Source organism: Onychostoma macrolepis, chromosome 16 (genome assembly GCF_012432095.1).
Source record: "Onychostoma macrolepis isolate SWU-2019 chromosome 16, ASM1243209v1, whole genome shotgun sequence".
Lineage (NCBI taxonomy): Eukaryota > Metazoa > Chordata > Actinopteri > Cypriniformes > Cyprinidae > Onychostoma > Onychostoma macrolepis.
In genome coordinates this window covers 21,143,269-21,165,074 of record NC_081170.1, presented here as the reverse complement: position 1 = coordinate 21,165,074, position 21,806 = coordinate 21,143,269, and the positions used below count along the sequence as shown (strand labels likewise).

At 35.7% G+C, this 21,806-nt stretch overlaps 1 protein-coding gene across 1 annotated transcript in view; it reads right to left on the bottom strand.

Annotated features, from left to right (window-relative positions):
• Positions 1–500: 500 nt before the first annotated feature.
• deptor (DEP domain containing MTOR-interacting protein) overlaps positions 501–21,806 on the bottom strand; it is a 30,363-nt gene continuing 9,057 nt past the window's right edge. The window contains exons 5-10 of the mRNA XM_058747316.1: positions 20,523–20,701; positions 15,159–15,341; positions 12,645–12,782; positions 7,856–7,926; positions 7,411–7,515; positions 501–2,748 (exon numbers count right to left, since the gene is read on the bottom strand). Coding sequence (XP_058603299.1) covers positions 2,620–2,748; positions 7,411–7,515; positions 7,856–7,926; positions 12,645–12,782; positions 15,159–15,341; positions 20,523–20,701 — 805 coding nt within the window. The 3' untranslated portion in view covers positions 501–2,619. The remainder of the gene's footprint in view (positions 2,749–7,410; positions 7,516–7,855; positions 7,927–12,644; positions 12,783–15,158; positions 15,342–20,522; positions 20,702–21,806) is intronic.

Here is a 21,806-nt window from a genome sequence, read left to right as displayed (position 1 = left end):
CTGCCCTCTAGCGATAAGACAATCAAGTGTGGCTCTACTGCTACTCAGAAAGAATAACCTTGAGGCTATAACGACTGGGAACCAAAAAAATCACAATAAAAGAAAAAGACTCAAATCTAACAGTAACAGTAAAAGGTATATTAACCTCAACGTTTGAAGCTCGAAAATCAATAAAATATGCAAAGTCTCATTAACCAACAGGTGGCACTAGTAAACCTAAATTATTCAAGATGTCAACAGCATTAAGTCATAGCTGTACACAAAGTGTCTCAGTTATCGTCTCAGGATTTGATACATTAATATAGTCTGAGGCCAGACTGAAAATCTGGCATTCAAATTTAAATTTTAAATGAGAAATATACAGAATGATTTCAGTTTAATCACTAACCGGTGGAGTCCATATGTCCGCTTGAAAATGTTACAGATTGAGAATCTTATATTAATATAAATGTAATTTGTAATCAAATTTAATAGAGAGAGGGCACAGAAGACAGTTTTTAAATGAAATCAAGAAGTTTAATAAAACATTAATCAAAACACATATTAATCATGAATTAGAGCTGCACAAAGAAATACTATGGTACCATGAGCTTACTCCGTGGGATAGTTTGCCCTAAAATAAAAATTCTGTCATCATTTACACACCCTTAAGTTGTTCCAAACCTGTATAAATAAAATGAACGGCCATTGAATTACATAGTCAATGGCTACCATCAACTGCTTGGTTACCAGCATTCTTCAAAATGTCTTATTTTGTGTGCAACAGAAGAAAGAACCCATACAGGTTTGGAACAGCTTGAAGGTGAGTAAATGAGGACGTGATTTTTGTTTTTGGGTCAACTATCCCTTTAAACAGACACAAGTGCATTGAACTTGAGTTTTAAATGAAACTTTCCTTTTCATTCCATTTCATAACAGAAGACAGAAGAACTATAAGATTATTCAATTAGCTTAGACTTCCCGGCAGTGAGGAAGATGTGGCACATATCTGGCCCAGTATTTAGCAGACTACCCTGATGCTGATTGTCATGATCACCCCCTAAATCTTCACCTATACCCTCTTTAAAAGAGGACTTTATCATTACAGATGTTACGTGACCAGCCGTGAGAATTAGCAGCACAATACAGGTCATTAAGGCAGAAGATTCAAGCTTACTTCCATTAAGAACAAAAGATCATCATGTGACTGTTAATTGTCATTCTCATCAATACAAATGAGTACAATTGCACAATAAGCAACCTGCAAAAAAGTATTCACAGAGAGGAATATGTGGAAGATGAGCACATTATAGATATCATGTTGTGTCTTCATGTCTTCATTCTTACACAGATGCTGCTTTGTACAATATACATGCATATAAGAGTTTGCATATACAGCACCACTGTATATTTCCAATTTCTCTAATAAACCCTTAGATAGAATTACAAATGTATTTCTTAAACTAGTTAGATCATTTGGTGAGTGAATTCGTAGGCATGTCTTAATGACTGATTTACTCTAGTATAAACACACTACATGACTATACTAAATTTTTCATGGCAGTAAGTTTCAAAGTTAAAACAGTAAGTCCTGAAAAATACTCTACGCAAATATGTGAAAGCAGACTCGTATAAACACACAAACTCCGAAATGTCTCTGACCGTGACTGCAATTTATAATTAGCGTTTTTTTTATGACTACTTTTCTCTTTCATATCAACCTCTGTCAAAATGGACCAACAGTTTAAAGGTTTGAAGATAACCTCTAAACTAACAAGCAACTTTCCTGAATAAAAACACATCCGGAATAATAATGCATGTTATTATTCAATCGTCTGCGTTTACAAACTTGTGTAAAGTACATTTCTGTCGTAACACTTTTATAAAGTGAAATAGTCATATACTATTAGCATTTTACAGGTAACTACTTGCCTTTTTGATGGCATTTAGACGAAAGACAGAAACTTTAAACTACTTTCACAACAAGACATGAGTTACAGTACAACAGCATCTTTCAGATGTGCGTAATGTTTTAAACATTCACTCTCAAGTTTCACCTAAAGTCTGTAAGTGCTGTTGTTGGTTGTCCCCTGCATTCGGATGGATTTATCAATATGTATTATTTTACTAAGTCCCGGCAAGCATGACAGGAATTATAAAATAGTTATTTTAAACTAACCACACTAAGGTCATAAAATACCTGATACAATGTTGTATTCCTTTAATCTCCAAATCTCACAGCCTAAACTCTAAATGATGAAACAGTTGAAAAAGAGCACTGAATTATGCTCTCACCTGAATGGCACACATATATTAGTTTGGCATACCTACCAAGAGTGTTTTAAATGCTACGGTTCTGCTAAAAATGATATTTGGCAGCTGCTTTTCCCATATAATCTGTCCAGTTACAGCCTTAGCTGACATGGACTAGTAACAGTCAATGAGGAGCCAATGGGAGGCACGGATTCCAAGGCATGGATTAGTGTCATGCTAATGGTTTGAATTAAAATAATGAACGGAATTAAGAGTTCACTTCTCTGAATGTTCCATTAAACAGAACGTTGACTCACTGAAGAAAGTCCAGCTAAGATAAAAAAAAGAGAAAGAGAGAAGAACAGAAACACTAAAGAGCGGCTGTCTTCAGTAATCTGCTTCCTCCATAACCTCCATGACCACTGTTCTGGGGCCAGTGAGGATGAGGTTGCTGACAGTCCTGTAGTCCAGATTGAGCACATTCAGTCCATTAACTGCCACCACAAACTGACACACCTGTAGAGAGGAGAATGAGGCAAAACAACAACAGTTTTATGTTTGGTTACACTTGGTACACCCTTTTTGTACTTTGATAAAGACATAAAAGTGTGGAAACACAACATAATGATTATAGAGCATATAAACTACACATATGACACAATAAACGGATCGTAATTTTTCTCAGTACAGCAACAAGGCACAATTACACCTTTCAGGAGAACAGTAAAGGAGTGCTTTTTAAAATCAGCTATATTAATTCTCAGAGAGGTTCTGCAAATGAATAACGTAATAGCCTTTATGTCCTTCCTGTTAGACCCATAATGGCACTACCATCAGAAATGAGTCATACCATTACCGTTATCAGATTCAAATGATAAATAAACAGCATGTGAAAGCTTGCCATTTTGCTTAACTGTCAGCATGTGTTCAAAACATCTGTTTTGACATCATTTGTACACTAGGTGCCTATATACAACTCCAGCAGTTGTAATCTCTGTGCTAAGAGGTACAAATGTTTGGCTCAGTAGTTTATATCAGTCTTTTTGAGTTATGACAACTTATAATGAAATTATGTTCCGGAAATGTTGGGACATTTTTTAAATTTGAATAAAATGAAAACTAAAAGACTTTCAAATCACATGAGCCAATATTTTATTCACACTAGAACATATAGAACATAACAAGTGTTTAAATTGAGAAATTTTACACTTTTATCCACTAAATGAGCTCATTTCAAATTTGATGCCTGCTACAGGTCTCAAAAAAGTTGTCACGGGGGCAACAAAGGGCTGAAAAAGCAAGAAATTTTGAAAAGATTCAGCTGGGAGAACATCTAGCAACTAATTAAGTTAATTGACATCAGGTCTGTAACATGATTAGCTATAAAAGGGATGTCTTAGAGAGGCAGGGTCTGTCAGAAGTAAAGATGTGCATTTGGTATAATAATAATTCCTTACATTTATATAGCGCTTTTCTAGGCACTCAAAGCGCTTTACATTGTGAGGGGGGGGGTCTCCTCATCCACCACCAGTGTGCAGCATCCACGGCAGCCATAGTGCGCCTGAACACCCACCACACACCAGCTTATTGGTGAAGAGGAGACAGGAAATGAAGCCAATCAGCAGATATGGGGATTGTTAGGAGGCCATGATGGTCAGAGGCCAATAAGCGAATTTGGCCAGGATGCCGAGGTAACACCTCTACTCTTTTCGAAAGACATCCTGGGATTTTTAAATGATCACAGAGAGTCATTGAAAGTATGAGCAGCTTGCATGTTTTGGAAGGCACTATGAATGCTGAAAGGTATACAAAGGTTTTAGAGCAACGTATGCTCCCCTCCAGACGACGTCTGTTTCAGCAGGACAATGCAAAACCACATACTGCAGCTATTACAACAGCATGGCTTCGTAGTAGAAGAGTCCGAGTGCTGAATTGGCCTGCCTGCAGTCCAGATCTTTCACCTATTGAGAACATTTGGCGCATCATTAAACGAAAAATACGTCAAAGACGACCACGAACTCTTCAGCAGCTGGAAACCTATATCAGGCAATAATGGGACCAAATTTCAACACAAAAACTCCAGAAACTCATAACCTCGATGCCCAGACGTCTTCAAACTGTTTTGAAAAGAAGAGGAGATGCTACACCATGGTAAAAATGCCGTCGTCCCAACTATTTTGAGACCTGTAGCAGGCATCAAATTTGAAGTGAGCTCATTTTGTGCATTTTGTACAAATTGTAAAATTTCTCAGTTTAAACATTTGTTATGTTCTCTATAAATGTTCCAACATTTCCGGGAATTTGGGTTGTAATTTCTTTCAACTTGAATTCTACTTATCCAGTTCTGTGCAATGCATGCTGAGAACTTATCAAGAGGATTTCATTAAGTTACTACTTACTTTTAATTTTAAAAAAAAGTAATCAATAACACTGTCAGCAGAACTCAACAAAATAATGTTAGAAAAGGTTTAATTAAATCAATAAATTAGAATCTCACAATGAATAATATAATATTCAAACATTCTCTTGTAATTTGAAAATTCATGAATAACAACAATAATTATATTTCAGCATTAGAAACACTACTGTGACTAAAGAGCTTAAACATACTGGTGGATTAATCAATATAGAAACATAAAATTTATTTTGTTAATCACCAATACTGTTAGTTTAGGACAACAGTTGTGGCACAAACCTTACATTGGGTGGTGGTTGTGGTCTAGTAAATTTGTTAAGGACATATATATATTCATTATGTTTGCAACAATGTTCATTACAACAAAAAGATGTCAGTGGAAGCATGGCAGGTGCAGCATTACAGCCTCTGCTCAAAAGTTTGTCTTTAAATAGCACAATGCCTTTACCTCAAAAACAGACTAAGTGTATTCACTCAGTATGCAAACATGACCTTATGTAATGAGCATTCAGAAGTGACGCTGAAGGAGTTGTGTTTTTTTTAAGTTGCATAACTGTAATGGTTCATTATTGCTGTAAATTAGGGTCACTGTTTAAAAAGGAGGAAGGGCAGGCATTATTCCATTTGTCACTACTGTAAATTAGACACACACAGAGTAGATATTAGGTGTTTTAAACAGGATGTTCTTAAAGAAACATCTGGAATACAGACTATATTTTGAGTGCTCTTGAGGAGAATGCACTCAGATCGGCAACCAAAGTACATTATGATGGCTCCACTCAGTGTACTGTGCTTAAGGTCAAATGACTGTGGGTGGGTTAGTATAGTTGAGTATTTTGTGATCTCCATCATTTCCATCTCTGTATCTCTTAGATCATAATCTAGCATTAAAAGGATAGCAATGTAATATAGCAAAACATAATGATTTACGAGCACTATTTTGTAAAGAGCACTTTCCCTCTGAAGATGTGGTCACATTAGTGAAATTTTGGTGAAAAAAGTCCATTGTTTATTGTCAATAGTGTAGCAATCTATGAAACACAGCTCACACAGAAGTCAACTTCAAAACCAAGGAGCTTTCTGGTGGCCAACATGACAAATTTGCATGGCCTATACTTGAATTTGTTGCAAAATCACATGGATTGCTATCGAAATGACTTGATTTCGCTTGTGAAAAATTGCCAAAAACATTACAATCTGTAATCCACAGCCTCAAGCATATACATTGTCATATGTACCTCAATATATTATCAGAAGCCACATGTGTTCATTTGTGTTATACCTAAACCTGTTTTCTTGACTCTCAAAGCGACGAGAAAAAGTAAAACACAAATGATGATTTTTTTTTTTTTGCTGAACTCATGGTCCTTGTTGAGTTCAGAAAAAAAAAAAAATCATCATTTGTGTTTTACTGAAGAAAGTCACCTACATCTTGAATGGCCTAAAGCCCAAAACACACTGCACGATTTTACCAATCCTATAAGATCACTGCATATCACACTGTGCGACATGGATCTAATAAACTTGGCAACGAAGTGTGTGTAGACTGTACGATGATGACACCTGTTGATTTGTATTTTTTATGTGTGCTGAAAAAAAACGTGGAGGTGGCGAAAGAGGAAGGAATAAGAGCTTGAGGTAAGCAGTTATATGTTTTAGCGCCACGACAAGTTCATTTCATATCGCCTTTTTATTGGTTGGTCAATAAACGTGAATCGTACCAGCAAACACACTGTGTGATGATCATGCTGTATCGTAGGCTATCTTTGAACAAGGTCTGTTTATTTAAGATTTTATAATATTCAAGAAATATCAAAATTACACCAACATACCCCAACCCAACCCTTTACCTATCAGACATAAAGTATCAATTACATTGAACAAAGAAGACAGGAAAAAACAACACAATTATACACATTTTGTGATTGTATTCCCTACTTGTATTTTTCAACAAATGACAAGGAAGGTTGCCAGATTGCATAGAATTTCTGAGAAGACCCTTGAAGAGAGTATCTTATTTTTTCCAGTTTAAGATACTGCATGATCTCTTTAATCCAGTGGAGGAAAGTAGGGAAAAGGGTCTTTCCATTTAAGCAATATTAACCTTATGGCCAGTAGTGTGCAAAAGGCTAACATTTTACAATTATAGCTACTGAAGTGCGTGTTTTGTGCTGTAACACCAAATATAGCAATGAAAGGAGATGGGTCTATTGGCAAACCCATTATTTCTGAAAATGCATCAAAATCAATTTCCAGAAGTTATACAAACTCGGGCATGTCCAGAACATATGTAAGAGGCTTGCAGGGGCCTGCCTACATCTGTCACAAATAGGGTCTAGCTCAGGTCGGAATTTAGATAACCTAACCTTTGACCAGTGGAGCCGGTTCGTAGGCTATCTTTGTTCGCAAGATCATGACAATGGCCGTCTTTGAACCTCTCTCACTGTACGACACAGGACCACCGATTAGGAGCCACGATCACAGGAATCGCCACGATCGTTTCATGATGCCAATCTTTGAAAATCGTGCAGTGTGTTTAGGGCTTTAGGGTTTTTTTGCATAAACTATCCCTTTAAGAGCCGATTATAGTGACCAGTGGCCCGATTATAGTGGGTTGTGTCCATTTATCGGTTTATTGGCCAGAAGTTGAAAATAATTATTGGCTTATGGGTTTGGTCAAAATTTCAATATTAGTGCATCCCTGTAGAATGAGACATACTGTTTTCTCACTATAACAAATTTTTATAGTATGACTACTGTACCTTCATTCCCGCTGCCGCAGCGGGTCCGCCGGGGTCTACTGCCTGGATGTGGCAGGGTTTACTTCCTCTCACCACAAATCCCCATCCCACTGCGTCTCCTACAATCTGTAAACACACATCCAAACACATTAACTTCCTGAGTAAGGTCAAAATGCATGACAAGAAACATGTGTAGTACATGACGAGACACAGTAAGGTACATGGTAGCTGATGACAGAGTATCAAGTTTCAAAGGCTCCTAAATTGCTCCTTTTCCTGTTGATCCAGTTGAGGATTAGAATCATCTCCACATGCATCTGAGGAAAAACCTCCTCGCTATTTTTAGTTGTGAACTTTTTCCCTCCCTGCAAATGGATTCTCAGAACCAAACATAGTAAATTATGCAATTAGAGCTTGGAGACTGAGCACATTTGGCAGGAGTGTGTGTGTGTGTGGGGTGACTTACTGTGAATGTCTTCTTTATGTAAAGTCCACCAGGAGTCTGAAGTTCCTCTGGGCTCACTTGTCTCTTCAGGACTGTAAATAACATACACACAATGTTCCTCAGTTATGAACTCTAGACAGTAAATCATGTGACTATTTAACACATAGTATAAAAGAATCATGTTTATCTATTCACTGCAACAACACTGAGTCTGATTCACTACTGGTTCATTACTTTACTCCTCACATTATGTACAGTAATACTGCAGTCCATGATCCCACATTTAAAAAGTCGACACAAAGACATCCTGAAACAAAACATGTGCTTCTTCAGAGACACACAGAGAGAGAGAGAGTAATTAAGCTGTAATGGAGCACTGAAGGTTTGTGTTTAATGAAATAATGAGGTTGATAATGATGGTCTAATTTAACACAAGAGGTTCTAATCAGCCTGATCTCTTCATCAGTAATGTAATGAGTGAGCCAAAACCTGAACCACTTGGTCACAATCCAGGATCTAACTGCACAGCTATTGACTGGATCCTGATTGGCTGATCAGAGCCCAATTTAAAGAGTAGTAACAAGGACATTGCAAATAACAAAAAAGGTAGTGTCTATAATGAATAGTTCTCTAAAAAAAAAAAACGTATTATTCCAAACTTGTATGCTGTTATTTTCTCAAATATTGTCTCCTGTTTTTGAAGAATCTTTATGCAGATCTAGCCATACGAATATTATCTGGAAAATATTTACTTTGTGTTCATTTATTTTTAGCATGTCTTTTTTGTAGCCACTATTAAATAATTACTGATATATGTATAAAACTGAAAAGAAATTAATTATATTTTAAACTCTATTAAAAGAGAAACAATGTTATTTTCAATTGTAATAATATTTTACAATATTACTGTATATGTGATCAAATAATTTTGTATTTATTGCCTTATTTCTAAAATACTGCCTTGCAATTCTCAGTAAACAAGTTAGTATCAATGGCAAGGAGAAACTTGCATGTTGATCACTGATCGAATATACATGGACAATTTAAAAAGAAAAGATATACATATAGTTTTTGTTTTGTTTTTTGTTTTTTTTAAATTATCATTATTAATTATATACATTTAGAAAGCAGAATGAATAATGAAACTGTAACAGTATAAAAAAAATAAAGAAAAATATGTTTAAAATATTTAAAGTTAACTTTTATATACATACTACTTATTTGGTGTGTATTTGTTAATTTTGGGACTTGACAGACAAGATTACTATGAATGGCCATTGTATAACAAGACCTATAAGTTAATATTTGTATTCTTGTGTTTACACTGAAAAAATTAAACACTGAAAAAAATTAAAAGCATGCAAACCAAGAATGATAATAAAGTGAGTAAACAAGGACAGGTGTTTGTTTTAGAGTGAACCATCCCTCATTGTTTCATAATATTCATTGTACGTGTGCATATAGGGAACACAAGGCCATGCATTTTCTTAACTACGAACTTTCCATTTCCTATTCAAAGTGATTTTGTACATGCCTATAACCTTTCACACACAGTGCCACATCCTTTTTAACGCAAAGGAAAAGGATTGTTTGTGTATGTTTGTGTGTGTGTGTGTGTGTGTGTGTGTGTGTGTGTGTGTGTGTATGAGTGTTTGAGAGAGAGAAAGAGAGAAAGAGAGAGACTGAATATTTATAATAACATGCCAACAAAAAGTGTACGAGTAGATGTATCGGGCCTCACTGTTTCTCTCATTCTCTCTTATTCATTTTTTCATTTTGTTTTCATCCAATTTTGGGAGGAGAGCTCAGTAATCCCAGGATTGGATGAGTAAATTGACCAATCAGAGGCATGCAACAGCCCTGCCAAACCCAGAACATGCTTGTCCCCTTATACACCGGTGTTTCGTGTAAAACACACAAGCATTAAACACAACATCTGGAAAAGCAGCCTATTTTCCTCACAAATTCAAAATGTGCAACATGTTATAACGTTAAATGCTCTGATGACAGATTGTATTTGGGATCTGCGTTGTTGTTGGACAAAAAACAGGTCTGGTTTTAACAGTGGGCCTCACTGTAGCAGAGCAGGAGCTGTGCTGTGGTAAAGTGAAAGCTGAGTCATGTGGTAGGTGTGGAATGCTTCATTGCAGGCATGCTTCAGGCTCGTCTTGGATCGCCATGGAGGCCAATGTTCTAATTTGGTGGTGGAGGAGGAGGACGCTGGGTTTGTGCATGTATAAAATGTTCTTCTGTCTCTCTGCCTGCTGGCTGTGCTCCTTGCCTTTCCTGAAGGGGACGATGTGTTCTTGCCAGACTCTCTCACACACACACACACATACACACACACACACACACTACTCGTGTACTACTACTGTTCAAAGTTCTCAGCCTGAGAGTTTTTATGGGTCAGAGAGTTCACTACTCCACACACAAACACTCACTCAGAAAGGAGCTACAACTGGATAACACAAATTGAGATATACTAAAATAAGTGTGAAGAGAAAATGCATGTTACAATCTGTCCTGATTATTTTTTTCTCAGATTTAGTTTAGATTAGTCACTGGGTGGTGATAGACAGCATTATCAAGTAATCAAGATTAACACATTCACTCACCCTGAGAAGAGCTTGAATACAACAAAGGGATTGCTCATCCAAAACTATAAAAAGTCTGTCATCATATACTCGTTCTTAAGCTGTAAGACTTTTTTTCTCTCGATAAGCACAATCGACATTCGTGTTTTGTGTCAAATGGTATTGCTGTACCATAATTGAACTCCATACCACTTTGATAGTACATTTTGGAGCTTTGGTGAAGGGAAACATTATGTAAGGAATAAGTGATGATAGGATGTTGAATTAATAGAAAATAAGGCACACCCGATGTGGTAATGCGACCAAGACTAATAATTCAATGGACCAGAGTCAATTATTCTGCTTATACTACAGTTACCACATCTAAACACATTGTTCAGATGTTGTATTTCAAGACATTCATCAGGTTTTTGTCCTTAAAATGCTCTTGCGTGTAGGATTACTTCCAAAACATCATTTTAGACCTAGTAATGGAGGCTTCAGTCATTGATAGCAGACTAATGCAGTTATTAATGAAGTTATGAGAGAGAGAGAGAGAGAGAGAGAGAGATTAAGTGAGTGTGAATTGCCTCTGTGATTCTGTGCATCTCTCAGCAATGTTCGGCAGCAGTGTCTCCAATAGGAATCTGTTTCATAACAGCGTTGTATTTTCTCGCCAGTGAGAAATGTTTTGTAGCTTTTAAGTTCATATCTATTTTACTGATGAAATCGTCAGAGAAGCACTGACAACATGTTTCTGTTTGATTGTGTGTCTGTTCTGTACGTGTGTACATTTGTTTAGGAGACAGAGTGGGAGAAAGAGAGTATGTGCTTTCTGTACATAACAAAATGTAATTTTGTGGAAATAATTTGTCATTTTTATCCTCTATATTTATTTGCTTGGTCAGTATCGTTGTAGGTTTTAGTTTTTTTTGCTGAAGTAGAGTCTTGTAGACGTTTGAAATAATTGAAATCATTCGGCAAAGTGATATGGACATTTAATGCGGTCAAGACCTGCCTGGAACTACTTCCAGCAATACTTCCCTGAAAATAATTGCACACCTTAGAATGCTCGCCAACCAATCGGATTCAAGTTTTCAATAGTATAAAAGAATAATGATTTAGATTTTAGACTGTCCAACGTCTTCTGTTTTCCATTTTGTGCCTAACTGTACGTATAATCGGCTTTAATGTGTAAACATTGAACAAGCTCTCAACTGTTAACGTGTGGCCATATTAGAGAAATTCCTGTAATATTTGGCAGGAAAAAAGGTCAATTGTTGATTAGCAATAGAGTAGAATCACTCACACAATAGTCACTTTTTAAAACAAACCAGCTTTCTGTTGGTCAAAGTGTTGAATGTGCATGGCCAACAAGCTAAATCTGTGTAGGGAACCTTTTTGCCCTCGTATGAAACTCCTGCAGATGACTTAAATGACTGGATTTTGCCCACAAAATTTCACAGAGTAATGGTAAATGTGACCACACTATTATAATACCAAGGAAATTCTGAACTATTGATCTACCGTGTGAACTACTACTTTAAATATAATCTTGTTAACTCATTCTGCTGGTACAAGTTAACAAGGAGAATCTCTGTCAGAGGGGAGAAAAAGTTCATGGGAACTACATGGCCGACGCCTCTTAGAATTACTGTCAACAAGCACAATTACAGTGGAGGAAGGCCAAATGGAACAGAGGGAGAACTGGCTGATGTGGCTTTATGGCCTAAAAGCACACAAACACACGACCTTCTGATTCACCCACAGAGCTCTTTAGAAACATAGTAGATATCTACCGTATCTGCTGCAGATACATGACACGATCTACACAGCATGTTCTGTTAAAGGAACAGTAACACACCACAGTCAAAACTTAGAGAAAGCTATAGCAATTCATCCTTAGCAATTTGAAAACCTAAAAGCCCACAAAGAGCAGCATATGGTTTACGGAATCTCTGTAAGTCGTCTGCGGCTTGAGAAATGCATAGTGTTTTGGTGCTATAAAAAGTAGGGCCATTTTATTTAACCATAAAAAGAGAGCTGAGATGGTGTAAAAAATAAATGCTAAAGCTAATGCTAACTGGTTTCCTAATGTAAACGTGACGGTTAAGAAGACAAGAAGACATCAAAACTGATTTGCTTACTTAAAGATGATGTGCATAATTTTTATGCTGAAATGCCCAAATTGGTTGATGTATGTGGGATGTTTGAGAACAGAAGGGGGTTTTTCTTACCAGACTTTGGGTTGCAGAGCACAGGGGGGCTGCTGCTGAGTGTGGGGCTGCTGCTATAATAACCGCTGCTGCCACAACTACTGCTCATACTGCTCCGCCGTACTGCCGACACCACCTTTATCTCTTTAGTGGGGCTTACTGAGGGGAAGAACATTGAGAAAGACAGAAATAAGGTTAGATAGAGACTGGATAAGAGGAAGTGAGAGAGAATAGAAATCAGTTAAAATGCACACGCAACACTTCTGCCAGCTCTAAACATCATTCCAATAGAGATTGTGCAGTGGTGATAGTGTTATGGTATGTCAACATCCGTTTTGTGTCCATTTACTAACTGAAATAACAGTTCAGAGGCCTAACATCTGTTAGTGTTCTCCTTTTAACATAAATGTATTGTATGGCAAAGCTATCAAAATAGACATCCATTAGACTTCTAGCGTTATACATGCTCAGAGAAAAAGGTTCAAAGCTGTCGCTGAGATGGTACCTACTCAAAAGGTACATTTTGGTATCTAAAGGGTTCATATTGGTGTTTTAAAGGTACATATCAGTACATAAAGTGTACATATTTATACCTAAAAAGTACAAAAATATACATTTTGAGAAGGTACTGCCCCACCTTTTTTTCTGAGTGTATAGGGCTAATTACAGATAAACACTACATTACCACTGTTCACATTTTTTTATAATTAAAAAAATTTATTTGGTTATCTTAGAATGCTACTCAAAAAAACAATGTGATGGAAAACTCCATGTTAATACAAATAATAATATATGAATAAAATGAAATGTATATAATATCTATAAAATATATATAAATGTATATAAATCAACTTTTCAAACTGATAAAAGTCATATTTCATGTTTATTTATTCTTAGAAATGTAAGTCCTTTTAAACATCAGTTAAACAAATGGCTAATAATTGGTCAATTGAAAATGCTTTATTTAAAATTTTATCATATAATTATATATCTTTATTTCAGTATATAACTGAATAATTAAATAAATAAATATAAATAAATAAGAGAATAAATTAATAAATAATTCCATCCTATTTTTTATTATTCATCATCGTTGTTATTATTTTATTTATTTTGAGTAATATCATTGTGAAATTATAAATATTAGCAAATAATTAATAAACAAATTGCACTGTTGTCAGGAAAAAAACACTGATTATATTGCCACCAAAACATGCAATAAAAAAGAAAAATTGTTGTGTGCTAATCAACCTGATTGGCAGTTATAAAACTTGAATTTACACACTTGCGTATGTTTAAACAAAGGCGCACCATGCAAATAAAACACACCACAGGCACATGAAAAATTAGAGGTCATATTTTAGGTAGCTCTGAGAAGAGGAACCAGAGAGGCCCAGTCCCAAGACACACTGAGCTAACTTCCTCTACTGAGTCATGACGGCGTGATACTGAATCTACAAGCCAACACTGTAAAAAAAAAACACTTCACATTTACTCTAATTCATTATTCCACATGACTAAGGGCTACATTCTAGTAATACTAGCATGAATCTAAATTTTGAAACTCTAAACTAAAGTTAAGAGAACAGAAGCAGTTTGAAAAACCGAGGTTACATATATAACACTAACTAATGCTGAGTAATATACTGACAAAATAACTCAAATGTAATATAACCAGATCAAACAGAGGACAATTGGGCAAAAGGGGCATGTTATGCTTGCTTGTTGTCTTTACATGTTTACCTTTCACATACAGTACTTATCATAAAGATATGTCAGATGTAGTGCACTAACTCTCCCAACGCGATCTAGAAAAATCTGTGGCAATCAGAAAATACAACCTTCCCTATTTGAATGTATTAAGTACTTTCAGTACACAACTCTGTGAACTCCAACAAGCATACAAAGGAAGTGAGAACATCTAAACATCCAAACTGTGAATCAAAACGCTGGCCAGTAAAGCATTTAGTAAATTCTATTCATTGCTGTAACTGCCTGTCACAGTAATGTAATGTCTATGAATAATCTTCATTTAGGGGCTTTTGTCAGGAAATACTGATATATGCAATTCACTGTGATTTATTTTCTTATATGCTTACAATAATCAGTTAAATATTTTAAATTAAAAAACATTATTTAAAAATTATTAAATATTCATTAAATCAGCTGACAAAAGTACATTTCATTTTAGCTTATTAGATGTTTGTACACAAATATGACACTTCAAACTAAATGTGATTGTTTTCAAATTTTTCAAATGATGTGTGCTTTCAAAAAGATTTGTCCTTTCAGCAACTTCCTTATTATTATTCTGAAATTGATTTTGGTTATTCTATCTTCATTATCTACCCATGCACTGCTTCAGCAGCAAATTAAAATGCATGAGACCACATCCTGAAGTTCATTGTCTACCTGCCACTGTAAATGACCACAGCTGTGTCTGCTAAATCTAAAAATCAATATCGCAAACTACTTGGTGTAATGAACACAGTTGTGCATGCATTCTGCAGATTTCCTTTATGATCGTGGACTAACCTGAAAGGAAGCTGGTGTTTCCCCCTTCAGAGCCCTGTTTGCGCAGACAGAAAGGGCTGTCGTGGTTCTCCGGTATGCTGCGGCAACGCTCGTTCAAAAGCTCCATCAGCCGCCGCCGTCTCCGGAAATTCATCCTGAATTGGTAAAGCAGTCCGCCATCCACAAAATGGTGCTTATTAGAAACTAGGGGGAAAATGAGAAATGCACAAAGAGAGGAGGTCATATGTCAGTTTACTGGGATTAAAGACGTGACCTGTCAAGCCACAATGGTTTAAATTCTAGAAGTGAAAGACAAAAAATACAAAACTCAACAAAATATTAATATTTTGGATTTTACATCCACCAAGGCTTTTTTTGTGTGTGTGTTAATTTATTATTAATTTCATTAAGTGGGTAAAAGTGGCAAAATAGCAGAAAAAGCTGTTTTTTTTTTTTGTTTTAGTTTTTTCTAGAAGCAGGAAAACCAGTTTAACCAAGTCTATATGTGAGATTGAGTGTGTTTATGTAAGAGGCGCACATGCCGTCTTAGAATCCCATCTCATAATCCTATGCAGGAGTAATAGAGCAATATGAAACTCCCTAATTGCATAATATCCCATGAGTCATCATGTTTCAAACACAGTATTTAGTTTTACATGACAGCTTTAACTTTCCATTTTTATTACCATGTTTAGCACTCTACTGTGTTATTATTCTACCATGTCAATATCTCAAAGACATACTGCGTGAAAAATTCAATATGACATTCTGCCTTTCACCAATATAAAATACAGAGTAACTATGCTATCAATACTTAATAAAATATTGAGATTTCTAAAAAACTGAAAAATTTAAATTTTGTCATCATTTATTCATGTTATTCCAAACCTGTATGAGTTTCGTTCTTATGTTAAACATACCAGAAGATATCTTGAAGAATGCTGGTAATCAAAGAGTTGATGGTCCCCATTGACTTCCATAGTATTTCTTTCCCTGCTATGGAAATCAATGGGGACCAACAACTGTTTGGTTCTTCAAAATATTTTCTTTTGTGTTCAGCATAAGAAAGAAACTTATACAGGTTTGGAACGACATGAGGGTGAGTAAATGATGACAAAATTTTAATTTCTGGGTGAACTATTCCTTTGAAACAAGAAAATCAATCGGATATGTTATGGGCAGTGAAGCATAGTGGATGCATAAGATTTGTGGTGCAGAGGAATGCAGATAAATGTGTGTGGGAGAGAGCTGAGCTAAATGAGCTAAACACTAACTCATTGTCTGACTATCACTACATGGCAAGTCTAGCAGAACAAGTGTTTTGCCTGTATGCAAAAAGCCTGGTCCATTTTCCTGCTTACTCATGGCCACAGTTTGCTATTTTATGGCACATACAGAGATATAAAAGATATAAAAGAAAAGTACAGAAAAATATAAAATAAAAAATGACATTACATATAAATTGACAAATAAATATCAAAAGGCAAAATAATAGTGACATACACTACACCGTTCAAGAGTTTAGTTTTTCAAAGATTTTTAATGATTTTTTAAGTCTCTGCTCATCAAGGCTGCATTTATTTGATTACAAATAAAGTAAAAACAGTAATATGGCGAAACATTATTACAATTAAAAATAACAATAACAAAAATAACAAAGCCTTATAAATAGTGATTGTGACTATTGACACTAAATGCAAATAGCAATATATGATACTTTCCGAAGTGATATGAGATTTGAAAAGGGCGGGAGGGGGGGTTCGGCAAAAGGTAGATTCGAACTCGGGTCGACTGCTCCAAAAGGACCACAGCACGGACTTTACCAGCTACACCACTTGTGCCACTATTTAATAAAAGTCTTTTGTAGTGTTGACTAGCCCAATCAAGTCAGTGTATATTTAATTTCCTTCAGAAATCATTCTAATATGCTGATTTTTTATTAATGTTGGAAACAGATGTGCCACTTAATGTTTTTTTGGAACCTGCGATAATTTTTTCAAGACTCTTAGATGAATTAAAAATTACAGCATTTATTCAAAATAGAAATCTTTTAATTGAAATCTTTTAATCTAAGCAACCTTTCAGTTCTTAGAGTATCAATTCTTGATAGTCTATTATTGTTGTTGTTGCTGCACTGTGCGAACTAGGGAGAACCATTTCACTGAACTTCATCACATGTAATATGTATGTGACAAATAAAAAATCTTCAACGTTGGGTTAATCTGTTGTAACACTGATGAAATGGACAAAAAAAAAATATTGATCAGTCTTTTCAGTCAGAATTTCTATGAAAATTAAATTGATTATTTAATGGACATAACTCAGCATTAAACTCTGATTAAAACAGTATCACAGAAGTAGCTTTTTTAGCCCAAATCATGCTAAAAATGGCATTTTCACTAAACTAAACTCTGTACTCACTGTGTCCTCCTGAACAAAACTCCCACACATACAGCTGAGCACATACAACACGCACATTCAACCCACAAGCAACAGCAAGAAGAGCAGATAACGTGCTTTCTGGTTGTGGAGATCTCTGCCGTCTCCACCCTAACAGAGGGGGAATGAATTTTTCACGCTTATTCATCGTACAACTGTGCAGTGCAACTTTCACTGGCTGTGAAACACTGACAACAGATTTACACACGCTTCTTGACACAGTGCAGTGCAATTCACAATCAGGCTCAAGACATCCAGGCAGTTACGCAACTTCATGTCAGGGCGCCTCTCTCCGCTGACAGCTAGAGGCTGAGAGGGGCCAGAAGTGGCAAAAAAGCAAGGAAGGCCTTTCTTTCCTCCTTTCATCTCTACCATATCCTTTGCCCTACTGCCCTGGGCAAAAAAAAAAATCATCTCCATTTTTTTTTTTTCACTGATTTGTTGGTTTAAAACAGCAAATTTCCCAAGATTGCCCTGTCATGATCTGCTTTGTGTTGACTGTATCTAAATGTGTCAGTTAAATTCAAGTCTGGGCACAAACCTTTGTTCAGTTATGGTGTGGTTTTTGTAATGTCTGCACGCCTATGAACAGAGAGAGACACTGATTCAGTTCTGATGTAGTAATGAAACATGAATATAGAACTACTGAATCTTGGCAAGTGTGCGTTTATTTAAGCTGAGAAATAAGCATGTTGAGGAGTTTAGGAATAAGGACTGATTCCTAATTTGGCAGGTTTTGGTAAGTGCTTTTCTTGCTTAAACTAAGGATATAAATTAATGAACAGAGACTTCTTTAAAAATGTTCATTTTTAATAAAAAATTACATTTTTAATAATAATTGATGTTATAAAGCCATTTGCACTACGTTCTTCCATCACTTGATCTTTTATTTTGGTGCGTCAATCTATTAAATTACTCAGTATATGAAACCATAATCCGCACTCGTAAAAAAGTCTTCTTTTTACATTTTATTGTACATTTATTATACATTTATCACCAACAGGGAAAAAATCCCTTCCCTAAATTTTTCCCTATAAATTTTTCCCTATAAAATGTAAAAAAAAAAAAGACTGCTTTTGCGAATGCAGATCATGGTTTCATATACTACGTATGAAATAAATGCAATTAAAAATGGTGCATTTGTTTCTTGTTGCACACCTGAAAACATGTATCAGTTGCCAAAAAAGGAAATTAAAAAAAGGAATAAATAAAAAGGGGGTAATGCTATTATACATTATATGCATTATGTATAAATTAAAAAAAAAATCCATTGCATCAAGTAGGCATAACTATTTAGATGTAAGTTTTTTTTGTTGTTGTTGTTGTTTTTTTTGGAAGGCTTAAGTTAATTGTGTTGAAAGTTTGTCTCATTTTAATTTTATGTAACATTTGAGTTTTGAGAGTATAGAGGAGGCGGCCTGTGATGCCTTTGGCAGATTTCTCAAAGTCAGCAGAAATTAGACAGGAAAGGTGCTGTCAAACAAAGACACTGTATCAGACTCAACAGGGCTCTGATTGTGCTGCTGTGCATGTGACTGTTGGGTGTGTGAACTGAACTGAAGGGTATAGCTCTGTTCTGTGGTAGCCACTATTTGTGTCTGTGTGTGTGTGTGTGTGTGTGTGCGCAGGTCTGTATTGGATGTGTGTATACGGCAGTGTATTATGCATGTGAATCATTTTGTGTAGATGTGTTCTAGTGTGTCACGCTGTGTTTGGCTGTTGCCCGGTCAGAGGTATGTCCATCTGTTGCTGACCATCAAAGAGTCTTTCCTCTTGTTGAGTCATGACTCCACCAATCACCTCTTGTGATATTTAATAACACAAATTATATAATACTGCACATTTTCTTGAATGCATGTATATTTTAAAGGATGATGCATGTCACGATGAGCAAATTAGACTACAAATCAATGATCGAATAAACAGTATTAAAGGGATAGTTTACCAAAAGTGAAAATTCTGTCATCATTTACTCACCCTCATGTCATTCTAAACCTGTAGGAATTTTTTTCTTCTGATGAACACAGAAGAAGATATTTTGAAGAATGTGGATATCCAAACAGTTGTTGGTCATGGGGAATAGAAACTGTTTGGTTATCAACATTATATAATCTGTCATAAATGATAACAGAATTTTAATTTTTGGGTGGACTATCTCTTTAAGTTCATGCAGCAAACCATGAACTTAAATTCAGGAACAATGACATCTAGAACAATGTCAATCTATGACTTTGGTTCAGTAGGTCCATACCTTTAAAGTTATGTTTAATTTAAATGACCAAATGAAAGTTTGATTTAGTGCATTTTAGTTATCTAATTTTTATTTTTATTTTTTCAAGAAAAAATTACATTTAATGTAATATAAAAATGTCATGTAGTGTAACTATCAAGTAAAAAGCAATAACATATTTCCATTACACCTTTAATACACGATGAGTGCATCTTAATCTTTATTTAAAGAAAAGGTAAAATGCATTGTTTTATGTCATGATGGTTACATGACATTTTTCAACCTAAAATCTAATCTTGCCTTATTTTTTTTTTTTTAAAAAGGTTAAATTATCTGATTTTTAAAGCGTATTATTGACCTACACACACAGACAGAAAATAAAATACATTTTAATAAACATTACCAAATAACAATAAATATATAACCATTTATAAAAGTTAATAATTAAAAACTATATACAATTTTTATTTTTTTTTATTTTAAGTTTCTTTAAAAAACAAAAACAAAACAAAAAATGATAACACTTATTTACTTATTTTCATGTTGCATGCCAGAAAAAAAGCCAAAATTAAAAAGATGATACAAAAATGTATCAAGTCCTATCGAACTTGACACACAATCATGAGGGTCTGCAGGGGTCAAAAAAAAAAAGAAAAGTTTTTCAATGAATAAGGTGTATGCTGCAGGAATCTATTCTACCCATGTGCTTTGCTCACCATGCTGAATGATTCCATGCTCCAGCAGTCTGCGTCCCAACAGCTCGGTCTCCTCTCTGGTGGGCATTTCACCTTCCTGCAGGAGCCAGTCTATAAACTCTGAGGCCACCAGCGTCCGCTCATACGTCACTCCCTCCTCTTCTCGCGTCTGCAGCAGGGTGTTTTCAATGTTCATCAACCTGCGGAGAGAGACGGGCATACTTATTAACATGTCAAACTCATTGCGTATATCATTAAAAGATCATTCACCACAAAACAGCACGATTCCTGAAGAGATTTTCACATTTCATCAAAACAAGGTCAAAGTTCATAATGCTGCTGATTCTGAATTTCGACAACAAAAGAAGAGCAACAGAACTTTCAAGAAATGCAACATTCTCCGCCGTTCAAAGGCAGGTGCTGACGGGTCAAAACCAAACACTTTCACAAAGACACACTGTTTAGCTGTCAGCACTCAGCATACAACCATAGCTAAATAAAGATTGCCTTAAGAGATACAAGTCTTTAGAGAAAACGTGAAGAAAACTGAGGAAAATAAAACTTTCGCTGGCTCGTACACCATTTCAGAATTGATCATTTATAATAGAAGCATATGCATAGTAGATATTAGAATTGCAGGCCATGGGTCAATATCTTCAAGAAAAAGAGTGTGATACAGCTGAAACAGCTTGAGCAAACATCCCAAAGGGCTAAACAAGGGTACAAATGACTCACTATCAGTCAACATGCTATGCCAGCAATATGAGCCTCCGTATTAAATGTTTGCCATGTACATACAGAGTCTATTCTTGCGCCTTTCAAGGCAAACTGCGATTTCAAACTGCTTGCAGTTGAGCAACCACATATTAATGACTGACGTTTGCGAGAAATCAAATGTGACATTGACCTAGTTTCAAGCCCCTTACTGTTTTTGATCATCATTCTTTTATATCTAGCTTTTCTGTTAGCAGGTCACCATTTTAACCATATCCTGAATGCTCCACTGACACTGAAACCCACAGATCTGGTTGCATAGTACACTTGTGATGCAAAGCTACACTCTCTAAATATTGCTTAGTGCTGCAGTCTTGTCTAGTCATGAGAAACAATGTCAGAGCTCAAAAATAAGGGTGGCCTGATGGCCCGGTCCCAGGGTAAGAGAGTTTTGGTCCAGCTGACGGAACTGTCATTTGCCTCATTAGGCAATATAATGTTATGAACATTGTTGCTATTGCAAATTCTGTTGAACACAGCTGATGTACACTATCATTCAAAAGTTTGGGGGCTGTAAGATTTTTAGTCGCA